General features: G+C 42.3%; 2 protein-coding genes across 2 annotated transcripts in view; one reads left to right on the top strand and one right to left on the bottom strand.

Moving 5' to 3' along the window:
- Positions 1-29: 29 nt before the first annotated feature.
- Positions 30-14,360, top strand: MRPL10 (mitochondrial ribosomal protein L10). Its single transcript, XM_018565592.1, has 5 exons — positions 30-107; positions 3,796-3,968; positions 6,440-6,604; positions 6,693-6,837; positions 14,103-14,360. Exons 1-5 carry the CDS (start codon positions 68-70, stop codon positions 14,303-14,305), a joined length of 726 nt encoding a protein of 241 aa, XP_018421094.1. The 5' UTR covers positions 30-67; the 3' UTR covers positions 14,306-14,360.
- A 2,283-nt stretch (positions 14,361-16,643) lies between these two features.
- Positions 16,644-21,713, bottom strand: part of TBX21 (T-box 21) — a 48,831-nt gene continuing 43,761 nt past the window's right edge. The window contains exons 4-6 of the mRNA XM_018565595.1: positions 19,865-20,011; positions 17,377-17,442; positions 16,644-17,136 (exon numbers count right to left, since the gene is read on the bottom strand). Of these exons, the coding sequence (XP_018421097.1) occupies positions 16,651-17,136; positions 17,377-17,442; positions 19,865-20,011 (699 nt within the window). The 3' untranslated portion in view covers positions 16,644-16,650. The remainder of the gene's footprint in view (positions 17,137-17,376; positions 17,443-19,864; positions 20,012-21,713) is intronic.

Below are 21,713 nucleotides of genomic sequence, written 5' to 3' on the forward strand. Positions count from 1 at the left end.
GCTAGGATACGACCCGGCTCCCATGATACTGTGCGCCGCCTCTGCTCTCCTGGTTCCTTCCGGCAGCATGGCGGCGGCCTTGGTGAGAGGAGCAGCTCGGGAGCTAGGTGAGGACACGTGACCAGCCGCGGGCGCTGTAGTGGAATGGGGGGCGCGCTGCCGCGGGCTACAAAGCCACGTGATCTACATGTAGGCCGGTGGTGTTGTTAGCGCAAATGTGACCTTTATGTCACTCTGTGTAGGTCAGACTGATGGCTGTCATTCATGAGTCCAGCCTGCACTCTCCTCAATAGTCATGGCAGACATTCTCCTTTTAGATTTCATTAGTGTTACTACAATTCATTTCCTAGCCTAATGAAAGCTGTGAATGTACAAATGTCCAGAAAACAGAAAAAAAAAAACACCTTTTGGGGCTCAGTCACATTGTGGTGCTACTGTAGCCCAGAGGTGTGTTCAGTTCCTTAGCCAAGCGCTGAGTAGCTATTCTGCAGCACTTTGCTGCAGCAGCTTCACTGAATGCTTCAGGTGCGCAGTGCTAAGCAAAATGGTGGAAGATAATATTTTTGACTAATACAATTTTCCAACAAATATTTGGTATGCTCGTCCACCAAAACAATAAATTGTAGGTTCCCACACTGAATTGTTTTCCTCCATCGGGTGTTCAGGCACCTTTCCCCAACGCTGCCAGGTGTGCCCACAGTTAAAATGGCTGCTAGTGCACTGTCCCCACCTTCTCCGTCACACTCGGCGTCCTGCAATCACATTCATTTCCGCTGCGAGTGCTAAGTTAGCAATGCTAACTCAGCACTCGCAGCGTCTGAGCAACTGAACATGCCTCTGGTGTGTCGCATAAATGGGCTGCTGAATGCGCCACGAAAGGTGCATGTACTGGTTTTTGGTATTGCAATCCACTGAAACTCACACGTCCATCGGCGACAGTACCCCTAAAATAACAGTAATAATAACTTGCTGAGCTGCGCTGGCCTGGAAAGATGCAGCATCCAATGCTTCTGGGTGTGTCAGACACACAGCAAGTAGAACCAAAACACTGCAGCATGAGACGCACATGTCCAATGTACCTGGTTCGGACCTGGGCAATGCGTGACAAATTACACATTTTCCTGCAGCACACAAACAACGCAGGTTTTGTTTGTGCAGGTGTGCTACTATTCATTCTTAATGACCTCTGGGCAAAACGTTTACCAACCCTTGCAGTGGGGCTACTGCTCATTTTTGTCTAGGTGCTTAAAAAAAAAAGTTGAACTCACCCGAACCACTGAGCCAGTGTTCTGTCAAAAGAGGCAACTGAGTCACTTCCAGTGACTTGCCAGCAGGAGATTTTGACGACTTAGTGGTAGTGCGCATGCGTGTGCACCCGGTGTCATAACAGAAAGCTCGTAAGAATACTCGCAGAGTTGTGCAATTGCTGCCAGCGCTCATGCCTTGGTATGAAACTAATACAAGGGCTTTATTTCGCTTGGTGCTGGTAGTGCGTTCTGTTTGATTCTGCAACTTGAGGAGTATTCTCATGGGCTTTCTGTTATGCACGCATGCACACTACCGCCAGCTAGTCGAAATCTCATGCTGGCAAGTCACCGGGAGTGACACGGTTGCCTATTTCGACAGGACACCGGCACATTTTCCTTGGCGTCCTCAGGTCTATACACTGTGTATAGAACGCGGTGATTTCTGAGACCTTAGACCGCTGCAGCGGAGGGGGGAAGAGAGGCTCCAGGGATCGGTCTAGGAACAAGCCAGCTCCGAAGATAGACAAAAACAAGCACTCAACCCTTGCAGTGCAGGGGTAGCCGCACTGCAAGGGTTAATACATGTCTTGCTCTGGGTTTTTCTTTAATGGCATCCCAAGTGCACCTGCCAAAGCTTGTGCGTTGAAGTGTGCCAGAATCCATGGTACACAAGTGCCATGTGGGGAAGTTATCAAAACCGGAGCAGACAGAATCTGGAGCTGTTACCCAGAGTAACCAATCAGAATCAACCTTATTTGAAAGCAAGCAAAATCTCGAGGCACCCCAGTCTAAAATGTAAAAAAAACCTTGAGTGGACCCCAAAATCCATGTCAGACTCTTTATCATAGATAGGGTATGGATTTTAAGGGGTGACTCCTTGCAAAAAACACAAAAAAAGTGTGGACCCCTTCACCCTGTGAAATCCTCAAAACCCCCTTCACATCAGAGTCCTGCCCTCACATTTGCGTACAGGATGTGGCAGCATTGCACGGGGCAAGAGGCAGAGAAGGCCTGGGCGGAGTTGTATTTTTGTCCTTTTTTTGAATGCATACCACCCACACTGGATTAGCACCATTGACTTCCATGGTGTTGTTGGCCGGCCCACCTGAACCATGGAAATGACGCTACGCAAACATTTCGAGGCACCCCAGTGTGTGGCGGCTCCCTGAGAGAAAGGCTGGTCCAGGATATACATCTATCTACATTGCAGCCATTCCCTGCATTAGTCTTCTGCAGAGACTCTCCGACTCTTCATTACCGCCAGCCCCACATGCCTGCATTGCACAAGATCTCTTAGATGCCTGGTAGCTGCATGTTATATACTGTGGTATTCAGAAAATGTATACGGAAAGCCCGTTTTGTTCAAATGTTTGAAATGCAACTCTCTTACAAATTCTCTCTTACAACTAGAGAAAGCAGCAAAACTTATGTACGAGCCGGATATCAGCTGGAGAGCACAGTTGTCTTACTAAAAGCATAAGGAATATGGGTCGCTTGCAAACTTGTAATTTGTGTGTGGTGGTAGCGTGTGTGGGTTTACCATGTCTGGATGGGGGAGGGGTGTTCTTGCAGTTGGTGGCAGTAGGGTTGCAACCAACTAATCGATAATGAGAATAGTTGTCAACTGTTCTAATTATCGATTAGTTGGTTGGATCGCCTATCTCTATCCTCCACGCTGGGAGGAGGGCACAGCAAGCAGTGGGCAGGTGCAATAGCCAGCCTGCTATCGGCTATTGCATTTAGAAACGGCCAATAGCAGGCTGGTTATTGCACCAGCCCACTAACTGCTGTATTCACATTCAGATGCCGTCTGCGGATTCCACCCACAGTGTGATCGCCCGCACTGGAACGCTTTTATAGCGTCGGCTATGGACAATTTTGAGTATGGTAGTTTTTTTGCAATTTAACAGGTGCGCGCAATTTTTAAGCTTGACATGTTTGGTGTCTATTTACCCAACATAACCCTGTCTTATATTTTACCAAAAAATTGGGTAATAATAAATGTTTTATAACATAACGTAGGGAGAACAGGTTTTTTTTTTCAAAAATGTCAGTATTTTTTTTATTATACAGTAAAAAAAAAAAAACCCGTAGTGGTGATTAAATACCAGCAAAAGAAAGCTCTATGTGTCCCCAAAAATGGTATAAAATTAATTTCAGTACATCGTTGCATGCCGGAATAAATGTCAGTCAAAGTACCGCAGCGCTGAATACTGAACGATGGCCTGGTCAGGAAGGGGGTATAAACACCCCGGTCAGCAAGTGGTTAAATGAAGGATGGTCTTTAATTTTTTTATCCGATTAATCAATCATGAAAATTAATCATTAGTTGCAGCTCTAGTTGGCAGCATTCTTGTAAATTTGTAATGATCTGAAACTTTTGATTTTTCCCCTTTGTTTTTTTTCTGTATCCGTGACCTTCTCCATCAGTGAGTAACATTGGTTACTTAAAAACTCTGGTCTGCTGCTCCAACAAAAATGCTCTGTCCATTGTAATGGCTACCCCACTACCCCAAAAGAATTAACAGTGTCTTTTTTTTTTTCTCAGCCTGGCTTCCGTCCTTCCAGTGTGTCCGCCATGGCTCCAAAGCAGTTACCCGTCATAAGAAGGCCATGCACTTTGAGAGGCAAAAGATTATGGCGCTTACAAAGTATATTCCACCTAAGCCTTCCGATGAGAAGTGTCTGCAGCCAAGAACTAGACCTGAAGACACTGGCAAGGTAAGAGTAATATTTGAAAGATCTTGAAGCTGGTATGGAAAAATGATTTCAGTACCAGGAGCCCAACTCTGGACGTTTTTGGTGTTCAGCGCCGATATTTTGGCCACTACAAAAAATGGACAAATTAATATATAATGCCGGAGCCAGTCTGTCCTATCTGGAGTCAGGATATTTTCTAGAAGCCAGGTCCATTGACAGCAATTAAAGAAAACTTCAAAAGTTAGGGGCCAGATGCTCCCATCTGTACCCACGCCCAATGTCCCGATACCCTCTAGCCTCATATTCAGACACTCACTATGACGGAAGTGTGCATATGTGGTCCTACATTTGTACCCATAGAGCTCTTAGGCAGGGGAACACGTGTCTTATACTTTGATAGCAGGCTTAATGCATACCACTATTACTGTTTACTAGGGATGTCCCGATGCCCCTTTCTCAGGCCCAAGTACTTCCCCTCATGTACTTGCCGATAGCAATTACTGATACTTTTTTTTTTTTTTTAAAGGGACAGGTGACTTTAAATGATCCATAGTACAACTACATGTTATGTACTATGGATCATGATTCCGCAGGGGAGAATTGTAAATCTATTGCTGTAGTGTAGTGGAGGTGTGTGCTGAATATATGTACTACATATACAGTACACACGTCCAGTACACTATAGCAATAGATTTACAGCCAGCCCCTTCCCAGCTTCCCTCACTCACAGTTTCACTCCGATCCCTGGTGCCTCACGCGGTGCCTCTCGTAGTCGGCGCTGGGCAGGATCGCTGCATCGCATCTCGGTACTCAGCTTGTGGGAGGCGCTCACAATTCTGCCCTGCTAACATGAATAGATTAAATCATGATCCATAGTATATTTACAGTACACATGTCCCGTACACTGCAGTAACGGAGTTACAATTATCCCCTGCTAACATGAATAGTTTAAATGGTGCGTAGTACATAATAGTACATAACATGTAGTTGTACTACGGATCCTTTAACCCATTCATGTTAGCAGGGGATCATTGTAAATCTATTGCTGCAGTGTACGGGACATGTGTACAGATAGAATGCACTGCAGTAATAGATATACAATTCTGCACTGCTAACATAAATGGGTTAAATGATCCATAGTACAACTACATATTATGTACTACGGATCATTTAACCCATTCATATTAGCAGGGCATAATTGTAAATCTATTGTTGCTGTGCATACTATATGTAGTATATAGTACATGTACTTATAGAGTGCACTGCAACAATAGATTTACAATTATCCTCTGCTAACATGAATGGGTTAAATGATCCATAGTACAGGGCTACATATGGATCATTTAATCCATTCATGTTAGCAGAGCATAATTGTAAATCTATTGTGTCCAGTGCATAAGCAGTGTGTACTTTATACCTATTACATATAGGGTACACACTGCTAATACAATGGAGACAATAGATGTGCAATTAGCCCCTGCTTAATAGTGCCACCCCCCCTTACTCACTGTGGTGCTGTGCGGGAGACTAAAGCAGCGACGAGTCAGCGCCGGTCCGGTGGGTGGAGCTCCAGGTGGGGTCCTAATTTAGCTGGCCCAGTTGCTGCAACAATGACGGGAGGGGATAGGGATGGCTCCCTTGTCACGGCTCATGCAGCTGCTGATAATTGCCTCATTAACACAATGCAGGCATGCAAGTTTAAGGGCAGGTTCTCACCATTTTGTGAACCAGATCTGGTCCGGAAAATGGTGAGAACCTGCACACAGTTTCAGTGCATTCCAGACCAGACAAATGAGACATGCAGTATTTGTCTGGTCTAGTCTGGAACGGATCGCACTGGTGTGAATAGAGGAAAGAAATAGCATAGGGATACATTAGGATGCATTTTGGGTCTGGAAACAATCTGGTCTGGTCTGGAGATGATCTGGATGTGGTGTGAATGGGGGGCAGGTTCTCCCCTTTTCCTGGACCAGATCTGGTCCGGAAAATGGTGTGAACCTGCACGCAGTTCCAGTGCATTCCAGACCAGACAAAATGAGACATGCGGTCTGGTCTGGAACGGACTGCGCTGGTGTGAACAGAGACCAGAAATAGCATAGGGATACATTAGGATGCATTTTGGGTCCGGAAACAATCTGGTCTGGTCTGGAGATGATCTGGATGTGGTGTGAACCTGCCCTAAGGAAAACCAAAGTATCTTCTAATGGGTTGGAGAGGGAGGATACATTGGTATTTGTTTTTACTGATCAGCTCTACTTGAAGCTTATTTAAAGTGACAGCACTCTCATTAAGGTATGTGTTGAATATTCCCAGACTTGAACAAGATCTTACTTTATACCCGACTCTAAGTACACATTTTTTATGCCCTCTAGAAAAGGTTGTCCTCAGAAAGGAAGTAAAGGGACATTTCTCTAAAAGCAACACAGACAGAAGTATAGCTATACTTTAATTGCAAGTATTTGTGTGCTAAAAGTTCTGTGCCTTATTTTTAGGAGAACCTACTGGAGCGATTTCTGTGTACCCAGCTATCTGCAGTTCTCCAGAACAGTAAGATGATTGCAGTGTTTCAGCGCAATTCAATCGGAGCAGAGGACTTTTTACTTTTTCGACACAGGCTTTTCAAGCATGACCTTCATATCAAAGTTTTTCCTAATCAGGTACTAAAGTAAAAAAAGATACATGTATACATTGTGGGAGATAGAGAAAATTGATTTATGGACTTCTGTGATGTTTCTCTGTCCCCAGGTCACTAGAAAGGTTCTAGACCAGTTCCAACTCCAAGCCATGCTACCATTATTTATTGGACATACATTTCTAGTGGTGAGCTCCGAAGCAAAGGTGAAGGAGATGCTACAGGCTGCACGGACAGTGCCACAAACAGTGCTTTTAGGTGAGTTTCCAATCAAGATGTTAGCAGTTTTATGGTTATAAGAGTGTATGTGGTTAAAGTGACACTAAACTCAGGAGTTGGATCTTAACCACTTGCGGTCCGGAGCAATTTCTTACTACTTGCGCACACATGATAAAATATAATTGTTTGGCTAGAAAACAGCTCCAGACCCCAAACAATGATATGTTTTCTGAAAGCAGAGGTCCTGTAGAATAAAAAGATGCTAGTTGCAATTTCTTATGTTGCACGGTATTTGCGCAATTATTTATCAAACCAATATTTTTAGGATAAAATAAACAAAATTAAAATTTAGTGCAGAATATAATACCCATTTGTTTGGCAAAATATGAGAGTTGGGGTCACGCCAGGTAATTAGATACCAAACATGTCAAGCCTTAAAAAAAACGTCAATACCCCAAATTTCCCATAGGGAACACTTGAAACGCTTTTACCATTCATCAGTTTAGTGCTAACAGTGATTGATGGCCCTAGAATTATTGCTCTCACTCCGACGTTCGCGGCGATATGTAACGTCCAGCGTAATTGTCGTTTTCGCACGTAGGCGCACCAATGCATGTTTGTGTGTGTATGTGGGGGCGGGGGACTTTTACACTAACATTATTGCTATCACATAGGGGGCTAACAAGCCCCTATGTAATAGCAGATAGGGTGTGGCAGGCCCTCTTTATGGTGACATCAGGGGTCTTTCAGACTCCTAATGCCACCTAGGGATCCCAAAGAAGCTGAAGAAGAAGAGCTCTGCCCAGCTTCTTCTCCTGGCTCTAAGACCCAGAGACTGTAACAAGTGACACCGGAAGTGATGTAATACACATCACTTCCGAGTCCAGTAATCCAGAGGAAGCCACTGAATCTCTCTCCGATCGTTGCGGGGAGTCCTCTCGCTGCTCCCGGGCGCGCCGCTCTGGGACAAATCTTCTCTTGTTGCTCAAAGCATCCAGTCACCTTTTTATGTAAAATAATATATAGTAAAAAAAAATGATCTGGATATTCAGGGCTACGTGTACAATTTTTAGTTTTCGACTCGTTTCATGTGTATGATTATCTTATTATGCCACTGGGTATTACCAGTGCATCAAGCGTAGCCCTGAACTGTCTAACAAATGGCTGGGATTGCCTATGCAGTATTGAGAGATGAGCCCATCTCTCAATACTGTACATGGTCATCATAAGACAATTTCTGCTATCCACTGTTTCAGTTACACACTTTGATCTGTTATAATGCAGTGATGTGATCCAATATGTAGCTGCTGACAATTGCATTGAGGTCAGTTCTTAAAGCCAAGATCAAAAACTGAATATGTTGCAGTCTTTAGATGTTTGTGCTACTTTAGTGTCCTTGCGTCGTTACCCTGGGATAGAAAGTGTTAAGACTACAAAACTCCACTTCTCATATGCAGTACGGAGGTAGGTGTTCTGTAGTCAATAGCAAGAGCTTGAAACAGTGCTAACCGATAACATAGCGCTAACCGATGCATAAAGTTATCAGCCCGCAAGATTTCTGGCAGTAACAACAAACTTATGAAAAGGATATTGCAGAACATTTTCAGCAGTATGTTTATCAGTCCAAAAGTGAGCAAATAATAGAAGCTCATTGTTAGGATTCACATACACTTTAAGGTAGCCATACCAGGGGTGTAGAAATTTAAAAAAAAACCTACTTGTCCAAGGACTAAAGCGGGGGCCCGATCTACTTGTCCCTCATGACAATCTGCTTGTCCTGATACAAAAAAAATAATTTTATCCAAACCGTATCTAGCAGTGCCAAGAAGAGCTTCTCTTTGGTCAGTGGCGTCAGGTGACTGCGCTGACCAACGAGTGCTTGCAATTTGCGAGTGAAATTCAGAATACATGGAACAATTATAGATAGTACACCCATATTGGCGGATGGGAAGGACCGTTCCCTGAAAGGCAAGTATAGCAGGAGGGGGCCAGATTTGAGCAGATAATTCCATTTTTCCAAATTACTTGGGAAAGTGAATTTACCCTTTAGGGCTGGTGCAGACTTGGGCGATCGTGTGCGGTTGCATGCAGCAGTTGCCGCGCGGCCCCATTGATTTCAGTGGAGTTACATCCGTGTGGCAATCACTGAAAAAAGGTACATGTGCCTTTTTTCGCAACACGCACCATGCAGTGTTTTCAACCGTGATTATGTCTGATTGCACGGGCGGTATTGTGGCGGGAGACAACGCCATCTGGCAGAGCCATTAGACAATAATGGCACCGCCAGTGCGATCGGCGGTGGTATGTGATTCTGTGACCTCTAGGTCATCCACACGATTTTGTGCACAATTGCCGTGCGGTAACGGATCGCTCACTCCAATCACACACAATACCCCATGCATGCAGATGGTGGGTGCAGCTGGGGTTTTATTTTTATTTTTTCCTTTTTTTTTTTACTTTGTAATATTGGTTATTTTTAATTCTCATTTATTTGTATTATTTTTTTTACTTTATCGCCTTTTTTTATTTTTTCCATTTTTATGTATTTCCATTTTTTAATTGTCATTTATTTTTTTACTTTTTTTTTCCACTTAACTTTATTGCTATTACACAAGGGCTAACAAGCCCCTGTGTGAAAGCATTTGGAGGTGACAGGTTCTCTTTATTGACCCTGTCACCTCCAACACAGGAGTTGTAGCACAATACTGTGCTTGTCCTCCTGTGACAGGAAGGCTGCATTCCTGTATCACTGCACACACGGAGCAAAGAAGCGTTCTTTGCTCCGTGCTGTAACCTAATCTAATTTGCCTGGTCCCGGTTCCCTCACAAGAGGGGGGGACCCCGAAGACCAGGGCAGAAAAGAAGCCAGCGTGCAGCCAGAGACAGCTGGGAGAGGTACATGGCCGGCCGCCGGAGATAGAAAGGGGGGAGGGGGGAGGGAGGGGAGGGGAGTGAGATTCAGGCTCGTTACAAGTGATTTTGGACGGCTGTACAGCCATTCAAAACCACTTGTACGAAACGGCTCCACACTACATTTAGCCGTGCTTCTTTCCCGCAGCCGGGCTAAATGTAGAAAAAAACAACTCGCCCGATGCCCGAAACTGCCTGTCCCGGGCGTCGGGCGATTGGAATTCTACACCCCTGCATACATGCCATATGATTATACAACTTCCTTCAAATGTTTAGTGCAGGGACCTACCTGATTGGATGTAAATTGAATGGATTGATTAGGCAGGTGCTAACACTACATATAGTTGTTAATTCTGAAGGATATCATACAGCGAGATTGTGTGGCCACTTGATGGTGTATGACCACCCTTAAGGTGTGTACACACGGAGCGAATTTCGGCCGATTCAGCAGGAATCAGACTAAATTAGATCCTTTGGTGACCCTATGCCCTCGACAGAAGTCAATCATTAGATCAACTTTTTGCTGAAGGAACATGTTTGAAGACCCTCAGCCAAACGGTGCTTGCAGTCAATCAGCTTCATGGAGCATGCGGGTATTCTGACACCGGACAGCGCTGTTGCTTATCTCAGAACTTAAAAAAAAACAATTATTTTTCAGCACCAGCTTTATGCACAACATTTGTTATATGTTCCTTGTATGTTAACACCCTCTTGTGCCTAACAAAGATATATTACTTGTACAGTTACTTAATTCAGGGTATTGTAGACACTTAACTTTCACATGCATTTTAAAACCGCATGAGAAAAATGTGCTGTTTTTCAGTAATGCTTACCGCTACTACGCAGTCTGAAAAATAACCTACTTCAAAAGACTCGACAAAGCAAAAAGATCTTTGAAACGTCTATTTATTTTTTTCCACCGGTTTATGTATGTTTGTGAACATGAGATTCAATCTTCAAAACACAAATCATGAACGTGACTCTTCCACCAACATCGAAGACCACACTCGCCAGATATCTAAGACCTTCAAGTCATTTTGGTTTATAAGTGTGAATGTTCCATAGTGAGTCCTATCTGGTCCGGACTGTTTTACTTTGTCTGTACACCAGTGAGGTGAAAAATTGTGCATTTTGAGTCTCCTGTCCATTGCGGCATTTACCTGTATTGCTCTTTTGTGTCTCAATGTGTTTTGTTCGTAAATTGAATTGACCAACAAAACGCATTGGGTTACGTGTGGGAGAAACAAGAGCAATTTATTTTTATGAAGTATTCTAATGAAAGCTTCTGTTTACTTTTATCTGGATTTGATCATTTTAGGTGTTTGAGTGGCCATTTGGATTTCTAGTAGGAGAAGATTATTCCAGTGGATGACACTCGTCACCGAGCAGAATAGTGCTTATATCTAAATTACTTTTGAGGTCTTTCAGGCATCTAAGTGCTGTCTTAGATGTTTGTGGAGAAGTTACACCCCTCAAACTGTGTTTAGGAGAATTTGCATAGATACTGATAGAAAACCCTATACAGACATTTGGCTGAATCGTTTTCTTGACTCTTCATAAGCACTGGGTTTTGTTTTTTGGGGGTTTTTTTTAAACGGGATAGTAGTGGTTACTGTGAAGTGCTGTCTTCTACGTGCAGAATTTACTAATGTCAAAAACACCTCTGAGACCACCACATTGCATACAGCATGCTTTACCCCGCCTAGCTACACATGGTCAGCAATGGGAAAACACAATTCTTCAACACCCCTGCAGTGGCCAGTGAATTGCTGAATGCTCAGAACACTAGAGAACAGATTGTTTCCCCTGACAGACTTTAATTCACGTTTCCTGTCATCATGGTTGTTTATGATCTGCAGTCTTCTGTGATCATGACCTACCTTATTGGATGTAAATTGAATGGATTGATTAGGCAAGTGCTAACAGTACATATAGTTGTTAATTCTGAAGGATATCATACAGCGAGATTGTGTGGCCACCCTTAAGATGTGTACACACAGAGTGAATTTTTGCCGATTCAGCAGGAATCATACTAAATGATATCCTTTGGTGACCCTATGCCCTCGACAGAAGTCAATCATTAGATCAACTTTTGCTGAAGGAACATGTTTGAAGACCCTCGGCTGAACGGTGCTTGCACTCAGATGATCAGAATACTAGAGAACAGATTGTTTCCCCTGACAGACTTTAATTCACGTTTCCTGTCATCATGGTTGTTTATGATCTGCAGTCTTCTGTGATCATGAGCTCTACCATCCTTTCATAGATATCTATCTTTGAGCCTGGTCTTCTAACTATGCCATTGATCGACATCATGTCAAACAGAACAAACAGAAACCTCTGCACTTGGAGAATGATAGCTGTCTGAGACTTTTATCTCCTGCCTCAGACCTTGCTTCCTACTATGGAAAATTAACATCCTCCCATTCTATCTGAATGCAGCCAAGGTCCTGCACACTATGGCACTGGTTGCCTGCGATGCCTAATGTATTGCTGTTTCACCTTAACTTTCTACTTTGATATTGCTTTACATGGCTAAATTGCACTGCTTTTAGCACTAGGTGGCACTAGGCAGCAAATTATACACAGTGCATAATTACTACTCAATCTCCTTTTCTAGTTTTGTCCGTTTTTTACTTTGTGCACTGTCATTTGGTTTGTGGATTGGTCTCAGCCATGTTACCCTACAGCTGCTGTATGTTGGGGTATAAAGCTCACAGTAAGCTAGGCCAGTGGGCCAGGAGGGAAGGCTTTGGAAATTACTTCAGTTACTTTTATTGTGTCGTTTCTCTGATTTGTTCTTTGTGGTATTGAAGATGTGCGTGCTGTGTCAAACCTTCATCCCACTATCTATAGTGTCTGGCCATACTCTGCACTAACCTTGATTCCCTTATTGTCTTCTCTATATGTCACTTTCAAGGGCCTTATTCTATCATAGATTTTACACTTGACAACCAAACTTAAACTCTTGACCTCAAACACCAAGGGCTTAACTCTAAAATAAAGATGTCCTTAGTGTTTAATCAAATGAAATGACTAAAACCTCTGCTGCTTTTTCAGGAGACCCATCTGACTGGTTCCAAAGCTATGGCTCTTAGGTGGCCCATGCCACTTACACATGCTTTTTGAGAGGAGTCTCTATCCTAGTGTTTAAGCATTTGAATGAGCAAATCTCTGCTGTAAGAACAGATCATCAAGGTTGTTATTTTATCTTTGAATATCTGGTGTAGCATTATACTATTGGTAATGTATATCTCCCACCCCCATTTGAAATTTGCCAGGTTTGATGCCTGCATGTGTAAAACTAATGAGATCGCAAAGGGGGCGGTTATTTTAGCAGAGGACTTTAAGACTGTATTTGATCCTACTCTAGATAGATTTGATAGCGTGCGGGCCTATACTTCTGAATTACAGGCCTGGTCACTTAGTTACAATCTAACAGATATGGCAATGGAAACACCCTGACAAACAAGAATACTCGTGTTCGTTTAAGTCACATAATACACTATTCGGATTAGATATGCTCTTGCCACCTTTCTAAATTCAGTTTCAATTATCTGCCACAACCCCCCCCACCCCCCAGAATTAGCACTTTCACTATAGCCCCCACTGGGTCTTAGACCTTGAAAAATAGGCCCTTTTTGGTTGCAGGACTTGAGGTTGATGATGGATGTGCTTATGATATGGACTATTTCTGCCAGGAGAATGGGGGCAACACCTCCAAAGAGGCTTCTTGGGAAGCCCTTGAGGTTACAATGTGAGGCTTCTTGTCAGAAGTATGTAAACTTAGAAAAGCCAATGGAGGAAAATACACAAACTGGGACAAGAGAGACTACTTATAACCCATTCTCTACATGCCTTCCATGCATGGATGTGCAATCAATGCAACTACAAGCTTTCTCATCCCTAACATATGTAATCTGAAATAGTATCTTTTCAGTATTTTTGGAGAAGTAGAGCTGAGTAAAGCCAGAAAAAAACTTTTATAAGACTACTACTTTATTAATCCAGGAAAACCATAGTGCTAATTGGACGTCTACTGAAGTCATTCATATGAAAATGTTTAGTGAATAAGACGCACCCTCTTTATAGAATCACCTATGCAGCTCAAAGATGTCCTAATACATTTTGGTTTGAATGAGTATCTTGTTTTTATTCCTGCAAGCATCGGCTATTCTCCCTCACATCAATGTTATTGGCCCTCTTTGTAAAAAAATTCACTCTCACAAACTTTTGTCTTTAAGAAAACAATTTTTATTAGTTAGAAATCTTTGAATGTATGTACAAACTATGCCAACGCACATAACTGTTAATTGTGTTCATATTTATATTAAACACACGCACGCTTGATAGTTATAACTGCAAGACGTTCTGGATATTTCTTTGTTTTTCAGGAGCCTGTGTTGAAAACAGACTGCTAAGCCGACAAGGAGTTGTGAATTATTCCAAGCTACCTAGCAAGGAAACCCTGCAGGGCCAGCTTGTAAGTACGCTGGGAACAATGACTTCAGAGACGTCAAGATTGTTGACACATCATTCATCACATCTGTCCAGCCTGCTGAAGCAACACAGCAAGGAGGATGTCAAGAGTGATTGAGCAACCACTGTTTATTATTGATAAGACTTTTTAATAAAAGTGCATGTAGTGAACACAATATCTATAAAATGTGTTAATTAACATGATCAATCACATCATCCTTATTATACATTTGATATTGGATGGCACACCTGCTTAAACAATTTGTAACACCTGTATTGGACCAATAGCAGTCCATCTGCCCTGAGAACTGTTATAAGCCGTAATGCGGAACACTTGTGGTTTAATGTCACAGCACCTTCGTAGAAAGCCAATCAGTTCTTACCTAAGGTTAACCGTGTTTAGCACCTAGTGCATTGTACAATTGCACGAAAAACATTTTTGTGAACTAGAAATGGCTCCTTAAATATGACCTTACCCCCATCTAAGTCATAATATAAGACGGTCCTATTTACCCAACAACATACACTATTTTGTAATGTCATATCTTTATTGAACAAATGGTTTAAACAATAAAGTTCCTTGATTGAAAATGAACCCTTTAGGATAATGGCATTTGTAAAAGTAAGGTACTTGAGTATTCCAATCAATGAGCTATTAAAGTTGTGGAAATGGCGCACTACTTCATTTAAGGGAGAAAGTATACATTGGTTACTGCTGGTATGGTCTTTGGAACAAAGATCTTTTGATGTGAATCACACTCAGATCCAAATACATTACTGAGAATCTTGAAAGAATTGTAGTGGTGCACTGGAAAAGGCATGCACGTATTTCTAAAGCCCTGGCTGTTAATTAGGCCACAAAATACAACCTGACCACAAATAAAGGAAATAGAGTTCCGTTCGCTACTCTCCCTTTGAATGGGCAGTCTGGATACATCATGACGAGTGCAGCATGCAATGGGGAAAGAAGTAAAAAAACCCTAAGGCAGTAATAGGCAACCTTGGCACTCCAGCTGTGGTGACATTACAAATCTTATCATACCTATGCCTGTTGCTGACATTCTTGCAATGTCGCATGGAACTTATAGTTTCACAACAGCTGGAGTGCCAAGGTTACCTACCCATGTCGTATGGAAACCGCAAAGCAGCTGCAGAACTCCCCGGAACACTGAAAAAAATAATTATTAAATGAGTCCAGAGATGAACTACTACTTTTCAAAAGTAGATTGCTGTATTTTTCAAGTCTGCAAAAGACTACCTAGATGTTGATGTATGCAGTCAGGTGAAAACATCACACACCAACAGTAGAACCTCACTCCAACCATGAAGCATTGTAGAAGGAGCATCATAGTTTGGATCTGATTTGCTATTACACAGGAAACAAATCAGAATCCCATGAATACATTTTACAGGAAAATATTAAGGTTGTGGCCAATAATCTGAAGTTTATGTGTAATGTACTTTGTGTGCACGGCATCTCTGACACTTCCCCACCGTCTTACGCATGTTCAGCTATAAATAAACAACTGATGCATAATCCCTCTCCAGGCTGCCCAGGATTAAGCAGTGTTAAGAGCCCTGGTACTTCCATAGGTCGTAAACGTTATCCTTGGTGCATTTGCCTAGGATGGCCATGGTTTGTTATAGGAGAGCCTGGCACATATGCAAGTTCTCTAGTGACATTGAGTGTTGGTTTCACCCCAAATTCTGTAATTGTCAAGTTAGAGTCCAAACGTCAACCCATTTGGGATGACAAGCACCAAAGAGAGCTTTCCACATAAGGAATCACAGAAACACAAGTGAACTGCAGGTTTTCAAATATGTCTTTGTGACTACAATAAGCAGATTGTTGTTATCTCCTTGATTAAAGAATGGACCACATGTTGGGAGCTGTTTGTGCAGAAATCCAGATAATTCCAGAGGGTGTATTTTTTTTCTGTAGCTGTGGACAAAAATAAAATTGGCCACATGCTGGTTTTGCGCTGGTGACATTAATGTCAATGAAACGGAATATGTTCTGCTTTACTGCCTTGAAATGTGGCCAGGCCTCTATGAATTTATCCACATTTGCATACTTCACACTGAGAAAAAGAGGTGGCAAACAATGACTTAAGACCTTGTCAATGTACAGAGCTCATGAGGTTGGCGTCAAGGACTGCATTTGAAGCAGATGGGCCTTGTGCTTTGGGACAGTACTTCTTACCATACACTACTTCCCCTCTGTGAAAAAACAAACTGAAAAATACAGTTTGCAGAGCACACTGAGCAGAAAACTGCTCGTAAAAGATCTTTAAGGCTGAACTGTTAAGGAGTAGTGCCTTGCCTACTGCCTTCCCTGCACTTGGTCACGTGACATTACAGCCACCATTAAGGGAGTACCTGATCCATAATTTGCACCAGGGCCCATGCATAATAGCAATGCCTCTGCAAAAGGCACTGTAGTTTCACACGCCTTTGTTAATGTTACTGGCTGTAAAACCCATAGAATGGCAAGTCTGTGTCTCTGTCATACATGTGGGGGGATCCATCTGGTTTATATGGTGACATTCTCCGCCTTTTGCTGTCCTCGTTATATGTTGGATGGTCTCCCCAAAGACTAGATTGCTCTTCCTTTTCTCTGTTATCTAGAAAGGGAAAAGCCCAGCTAGGTGGTGTAGGACTGGGTTTTGGATGGTGCTGTGCTGGTCCTGCCCAGGCTGAAGCCAGTGTATCTGCATAATAACCCAGAGGAGGTGGCTGGGTATAACACTTCATGGCATAGGCTGCAGCCATTTTGCCTGTGGTTTCATAAGGTGTGCAGTCCCAGGGTGGAGCAATACCTTGAGTCGATAAGTACCAAGGTGGCGGATCTTTCTGTTCTACAGAGTAGAGACGTGCAGTCTGCAGCGGGTTGTGCAAGAAAGGATTAGGATAGCAGACAGGTGGTGATGGTGTTTGGCGTTCAGCAGACTGGACACACAACCTACGAAAAAATAAATAATTTAGAGTAATATGGCCCACAAAATTTGCATAGATAATACTAACATAGAGTTTGCTTCAGAGACTTAGACACTAATAATTTTACAGAATGCATTACAGACTTGGCTCTAAAAAGCCACACGCACATTTAATACCACAGTTTTCCCCTTTTGCAGACATGGCTGTAACCAGTTCTATTATTTTTACTCACCCCATCATTTCACTGCCTACTTGTGCTTCACAGTGGTCTCGGAATCCTTTAGCGAACGGATTGTGATCGATTTTCAGCTGTGTAATCTGCAGCAGAAATGAATGAAATTAATATCAGCCTTATCTAAAAGAGGATGACTTGCCGTTATGGAAGATGGTGCAATCCCTACCTTCTCTTAACTAGATTAGGAATATGATGATGAAACCAGCATAGCTATCCTCGTGGCCAAGAGATCTCATTGTTTACCACCCTACATCCTGATCTTGCCCCGCTTCTCCCTCTCCCATGTACTTGGTGGGGTTGATTTGCTAAAGGAGTAGAGTATTCACAACACAGGCAGTGAAATCTTAGCTTTTTTTCTCTGATGGCTGATACTGGTAGGCTACCAACCTGTTCCTATAAACAACCAGCAGGTTTTTCTAATCTGTTGCAAATCAACTGTAAAGGTGGCCATACAGCTGCGGACTATCGTACGATAATCGCGGGAAATCCCCGTTTCTACTGTACGGTCGCACATCTTTTGTCTTACGAGCATGTTGAAAAAAAAAGCCGGGTTTGTGGCGTGCTCGTAAGACAAATGCCGCACGGGCCGGTAATGCGCAAGTGCACACTGCCCGCTCAGCATTGCAGTCATCGGAAGCCCTCCCCTCAGCGGGGCGGGCTTGCGATGATCACAAGTACGATCTGCCTGTCCAAGATGGGCAGATCGTACAAGCTTTTAGGTAAGTCGCCAGGATCGCTTCTGTTGTAAAGCCGACAGTCGGCTCTACAAGTTTAAACAGAGTCCCGGCGGCAAAAGTCGCCGGGAGTCTGTTTAAACAGCCCTGATGCTGGCGACGTACACTGTACGTCGTCAGTCACGAAGGGGTTAAATAAAGTTTGAATACCACCCATAAAAGAGAAATAAGAAAAAAACATTTTCTCTATATCCGAACAGGTTCCAAGGTATACATGTGCTGCATTAGACATATGCTGCAGCCTGAGTTCATTTTTGTACAGAAAAAAGTTGCAGTTTGAACTATTTTTTAATGTGATTTCCATTACTAGGTTGCTAAAGAATGCATAAAAAAGTGCCCCAAGACTCCTTTTAGGTCTGATGTCATCTTGCATGATGTCACCCTTGGCACATCTACTACCAGTAACTGGAACAATAGTGATGCTCTAGAAAGGTTTGTTTCCAGTATTGTTTTCCTGGGCAATCGTTCTGTGCTTGAAGATTTCCAGCCAACACTTACTTGAGTGACTCTTCCAGTTTAATAAGGTGAATGGACAGTGCATTTTTCAGTTAAAGTGTAAGATATCGGTATTATCATGCATGCTGCTGGATAGAATCACCAGTGGTGTTCAGAGCCCTGCCTAATTGCTTCAAACTTCAAAACGAAGTATGTGTTGTCCGTGACTTCTCTATTAATTGGATTTGCAATGGATGTGCTGGGAGGCCGAGATAAGAATTCTAGTAAGGAGATGCTATTATTGGAGTCCCCTGAGACAAAAGTAGATGGGGAATGAGTACCAGCCAACCTATAGAAGTACCATTTTTGTTATGTATTTTACTGGTTTACTAACCACACTTTATCATTTACTAAAAAAAAGCTGAGTATACACGGCTCGAAATTAGTTTGCAAAAAAATTGTTCTCAGACCACTCGCTCGTTTTTCTAATAGTTATTGGTGTCAAATCGACGATCGAAATTCTAACAATGAATGAAACTATGAATCATGCTAAAATTGCATGATAATACCAAAGATAATTTCCAACAGCATAGTAATGTCTCTAATGGCATTTGAAATGTTCTGATGAGATTTTTTAAATAGAAATATTCATATGAAAATCTACCAGTGTATATCCAGCTTAAAGGGTAAGTTTACCTTTTCACAAAATGTGAAACATGAACTTACAGCACCCTGCCCACCTCCCTGAGTTCCCTGCTGCACTTAGCTGTGGTCATCATAATGCTCGAAAATGGAGAGCACTCATTTGTCAGCACAATTCCATGACCATGATGACCAATAAGAAGTGCTTCTTACTTCCAGGACCTGGTCCCCAGCTTGAAAGTGATTCTCATTGGTCAGCGCGGTCATGTAGCTATGATGTAGCTCACCATTAACGAGCATTATGATGGTTAGAGTCTGTGAAGTGCAGTGCACGCTGTAAGGACCTTTATACCCACTGGCAGGGACATCACAGCTAAGTGCACGGGGGTGGTGGGGAGGGTGCTGTGATTAAGGTAATTTTTTCACATTTTGCAAACTTACCCCTTAATCTTTATATTGGTTAGGTATGCTTTTACTACATTAGTCATACCCTTTTGCTCACCATTTATACACAAATCATGGTCACATGTTGCTTTCTTTATAATCACAGCTTCCATCCTTGCCATTTAGTATGCACTTATGATTATTATGTTTTTTACACTCACATTTGATGTTTTTTAGAAAGCTGTCTAATCATGCTCAGCTGAATACACAGAGGTAAGGAAAAATGTCCCAACATTGAATTTGTACTCACTTCAGCATTTTGATAAGCTGTGACAGCTATGAATTGGGTCTCTGGAAAAGTGAAGGTGTGACTGTGGGTCTCTACAACTCCAGACTCCGTCACTCGTCTCACATGCAGACACGGTTGATACTTGTGAAGGGACTGCAGTACCACCATCTGTCAAATGAAAGAGTAAATGTAATTACTTATCTTAATAACTGGTTAATATACCTAACTATCTGAGAAAATAAAATGTGAATAGAGTACTCATGTTACTAAAAGCAATTAACATGGAAGAACATTAAAAAACAAAAATATTTGAGCTATGTGTGCTTACTCTCCCTCTTCAGCATGTCATTGCCATCAGTGGTAGGGGAGGAACAGACAGCATGACTCCTGCCACATACTGGCATGTTATGGCCAGGGTGGTAGCTGTACAGCAGCCTAAACTCTTCAGCACAACACTGCTGTATGACTGCAAAGAAGTACTGTATATATGGTTGAGGTACATTAAACCAAATTTCTTCTAGTTTACAGAACAGTAACATTAAAGAAGAGTGAAACTCACAAAGCAGACAGTGCTCATATTCATTGTCCTGTGGTCGCACAGCCCCACCCCTCTTGTCGGTGCAGGCAAAAAAAAGGGCACCCAGCAGCTTGATATCACAAGCTAAATACTGTTTATTCCCGAAGTCAAAACATGCTGTAAACACACATGTGGTTCTCCAACTTTAACATGTTTCACCAAACGACTTATTCATAGAGATTAAGAGAGATTACAAAAACAACATTTATCTGTATGAATAACCACACACTTTCTTTACTAATCTTAGATCGGCATTGCTCAGATACTTATGGGCCCACAAACCACCTAGACTGCGATATGATATCTGCGTTCACTGTAAAGATTCAGGAGGCCTTGGCCTGTAAATTAAACTTCAAAGCTTCCCTCTTACCCACATACTGGATCACCCGTTTAATGAACCATAACAACTATGGGTTTCTCTTAAACCAGATATTTCCACTACTTTCCACTACCATTTTCCCTTCCTTGGATAAGGCTGTCAGCTCATCCTCGGGCAGACCTCTTTTGCTATACCTCCTCTATTGAAAATCTGGGATATTTTCTTGAAGTCTGTTTCCCTTTAACCATATATTGGTCCTATGACCCCAATCATGGGCAATCCGGCAGTAGAGCAGCCTAAAATTTTAAACTGTACATGTCCCTGACTAACACTAGGGAACACTTCTCTCATGTATTAATAATTTGATTAATACTGGGAGATATATAATAATAAGGACCCATAGACATAGGAGATTGTGGCCATAAAATTAAAAGAAGAGTTGCCCATAGAAACCAATGGCTGTATATAGCTGTATGTGAGTATACACCAGTACTGGCGTAAACACATTCAAATGAACGGACATACAACCCTAGATGTTTCCCCCTTGTTGCTCACATATTGTTTTTTTACCTTCAGATTGTCACAATTGCCTCTTTGTTGCCTACATTTCGTACCAATTGACTGTTTGCTGCCTGCATATTGTGTATATGATTGCCCATTTGTTGCCCATATTCTGACAGGATTGCCTATGTATGCTATCACTGTTTAGAGGACCATATTACTATGATTTAATCCCCTGCAGTCACTATCAATCCATACCACTATTATACCCATGTTTTGCCACAGTGCAGTAAATGTGCTGCTATCAAACTCTTGGATTTTATATTTAATGCATTTTTACACCCCTGGAGAGGGTGCAACAGATGTTTATAAAATATAAACCCTTTTGCTGCCTGTTCAATTATTTCCACGCATGAGATCTGTTATCAAAGCTGTATATATATATATATATATAAATATATATGTATATATAT

Source organism: Nanorana parkeri, unplaced genomic scaffold (assembly GCF_000935625.1).
Source record: "Nanorana parkeri isolate BGI_ZX_2015 unplaced genomic scaffold, ASM93562v1 scaffold864, whole genome shotgun sequence".
NCBI lineage: Eukaryota > Metazoa > Chordata > Amphibia > Anura > Dicroglossidae > Nanorana > Nanorana parkeri.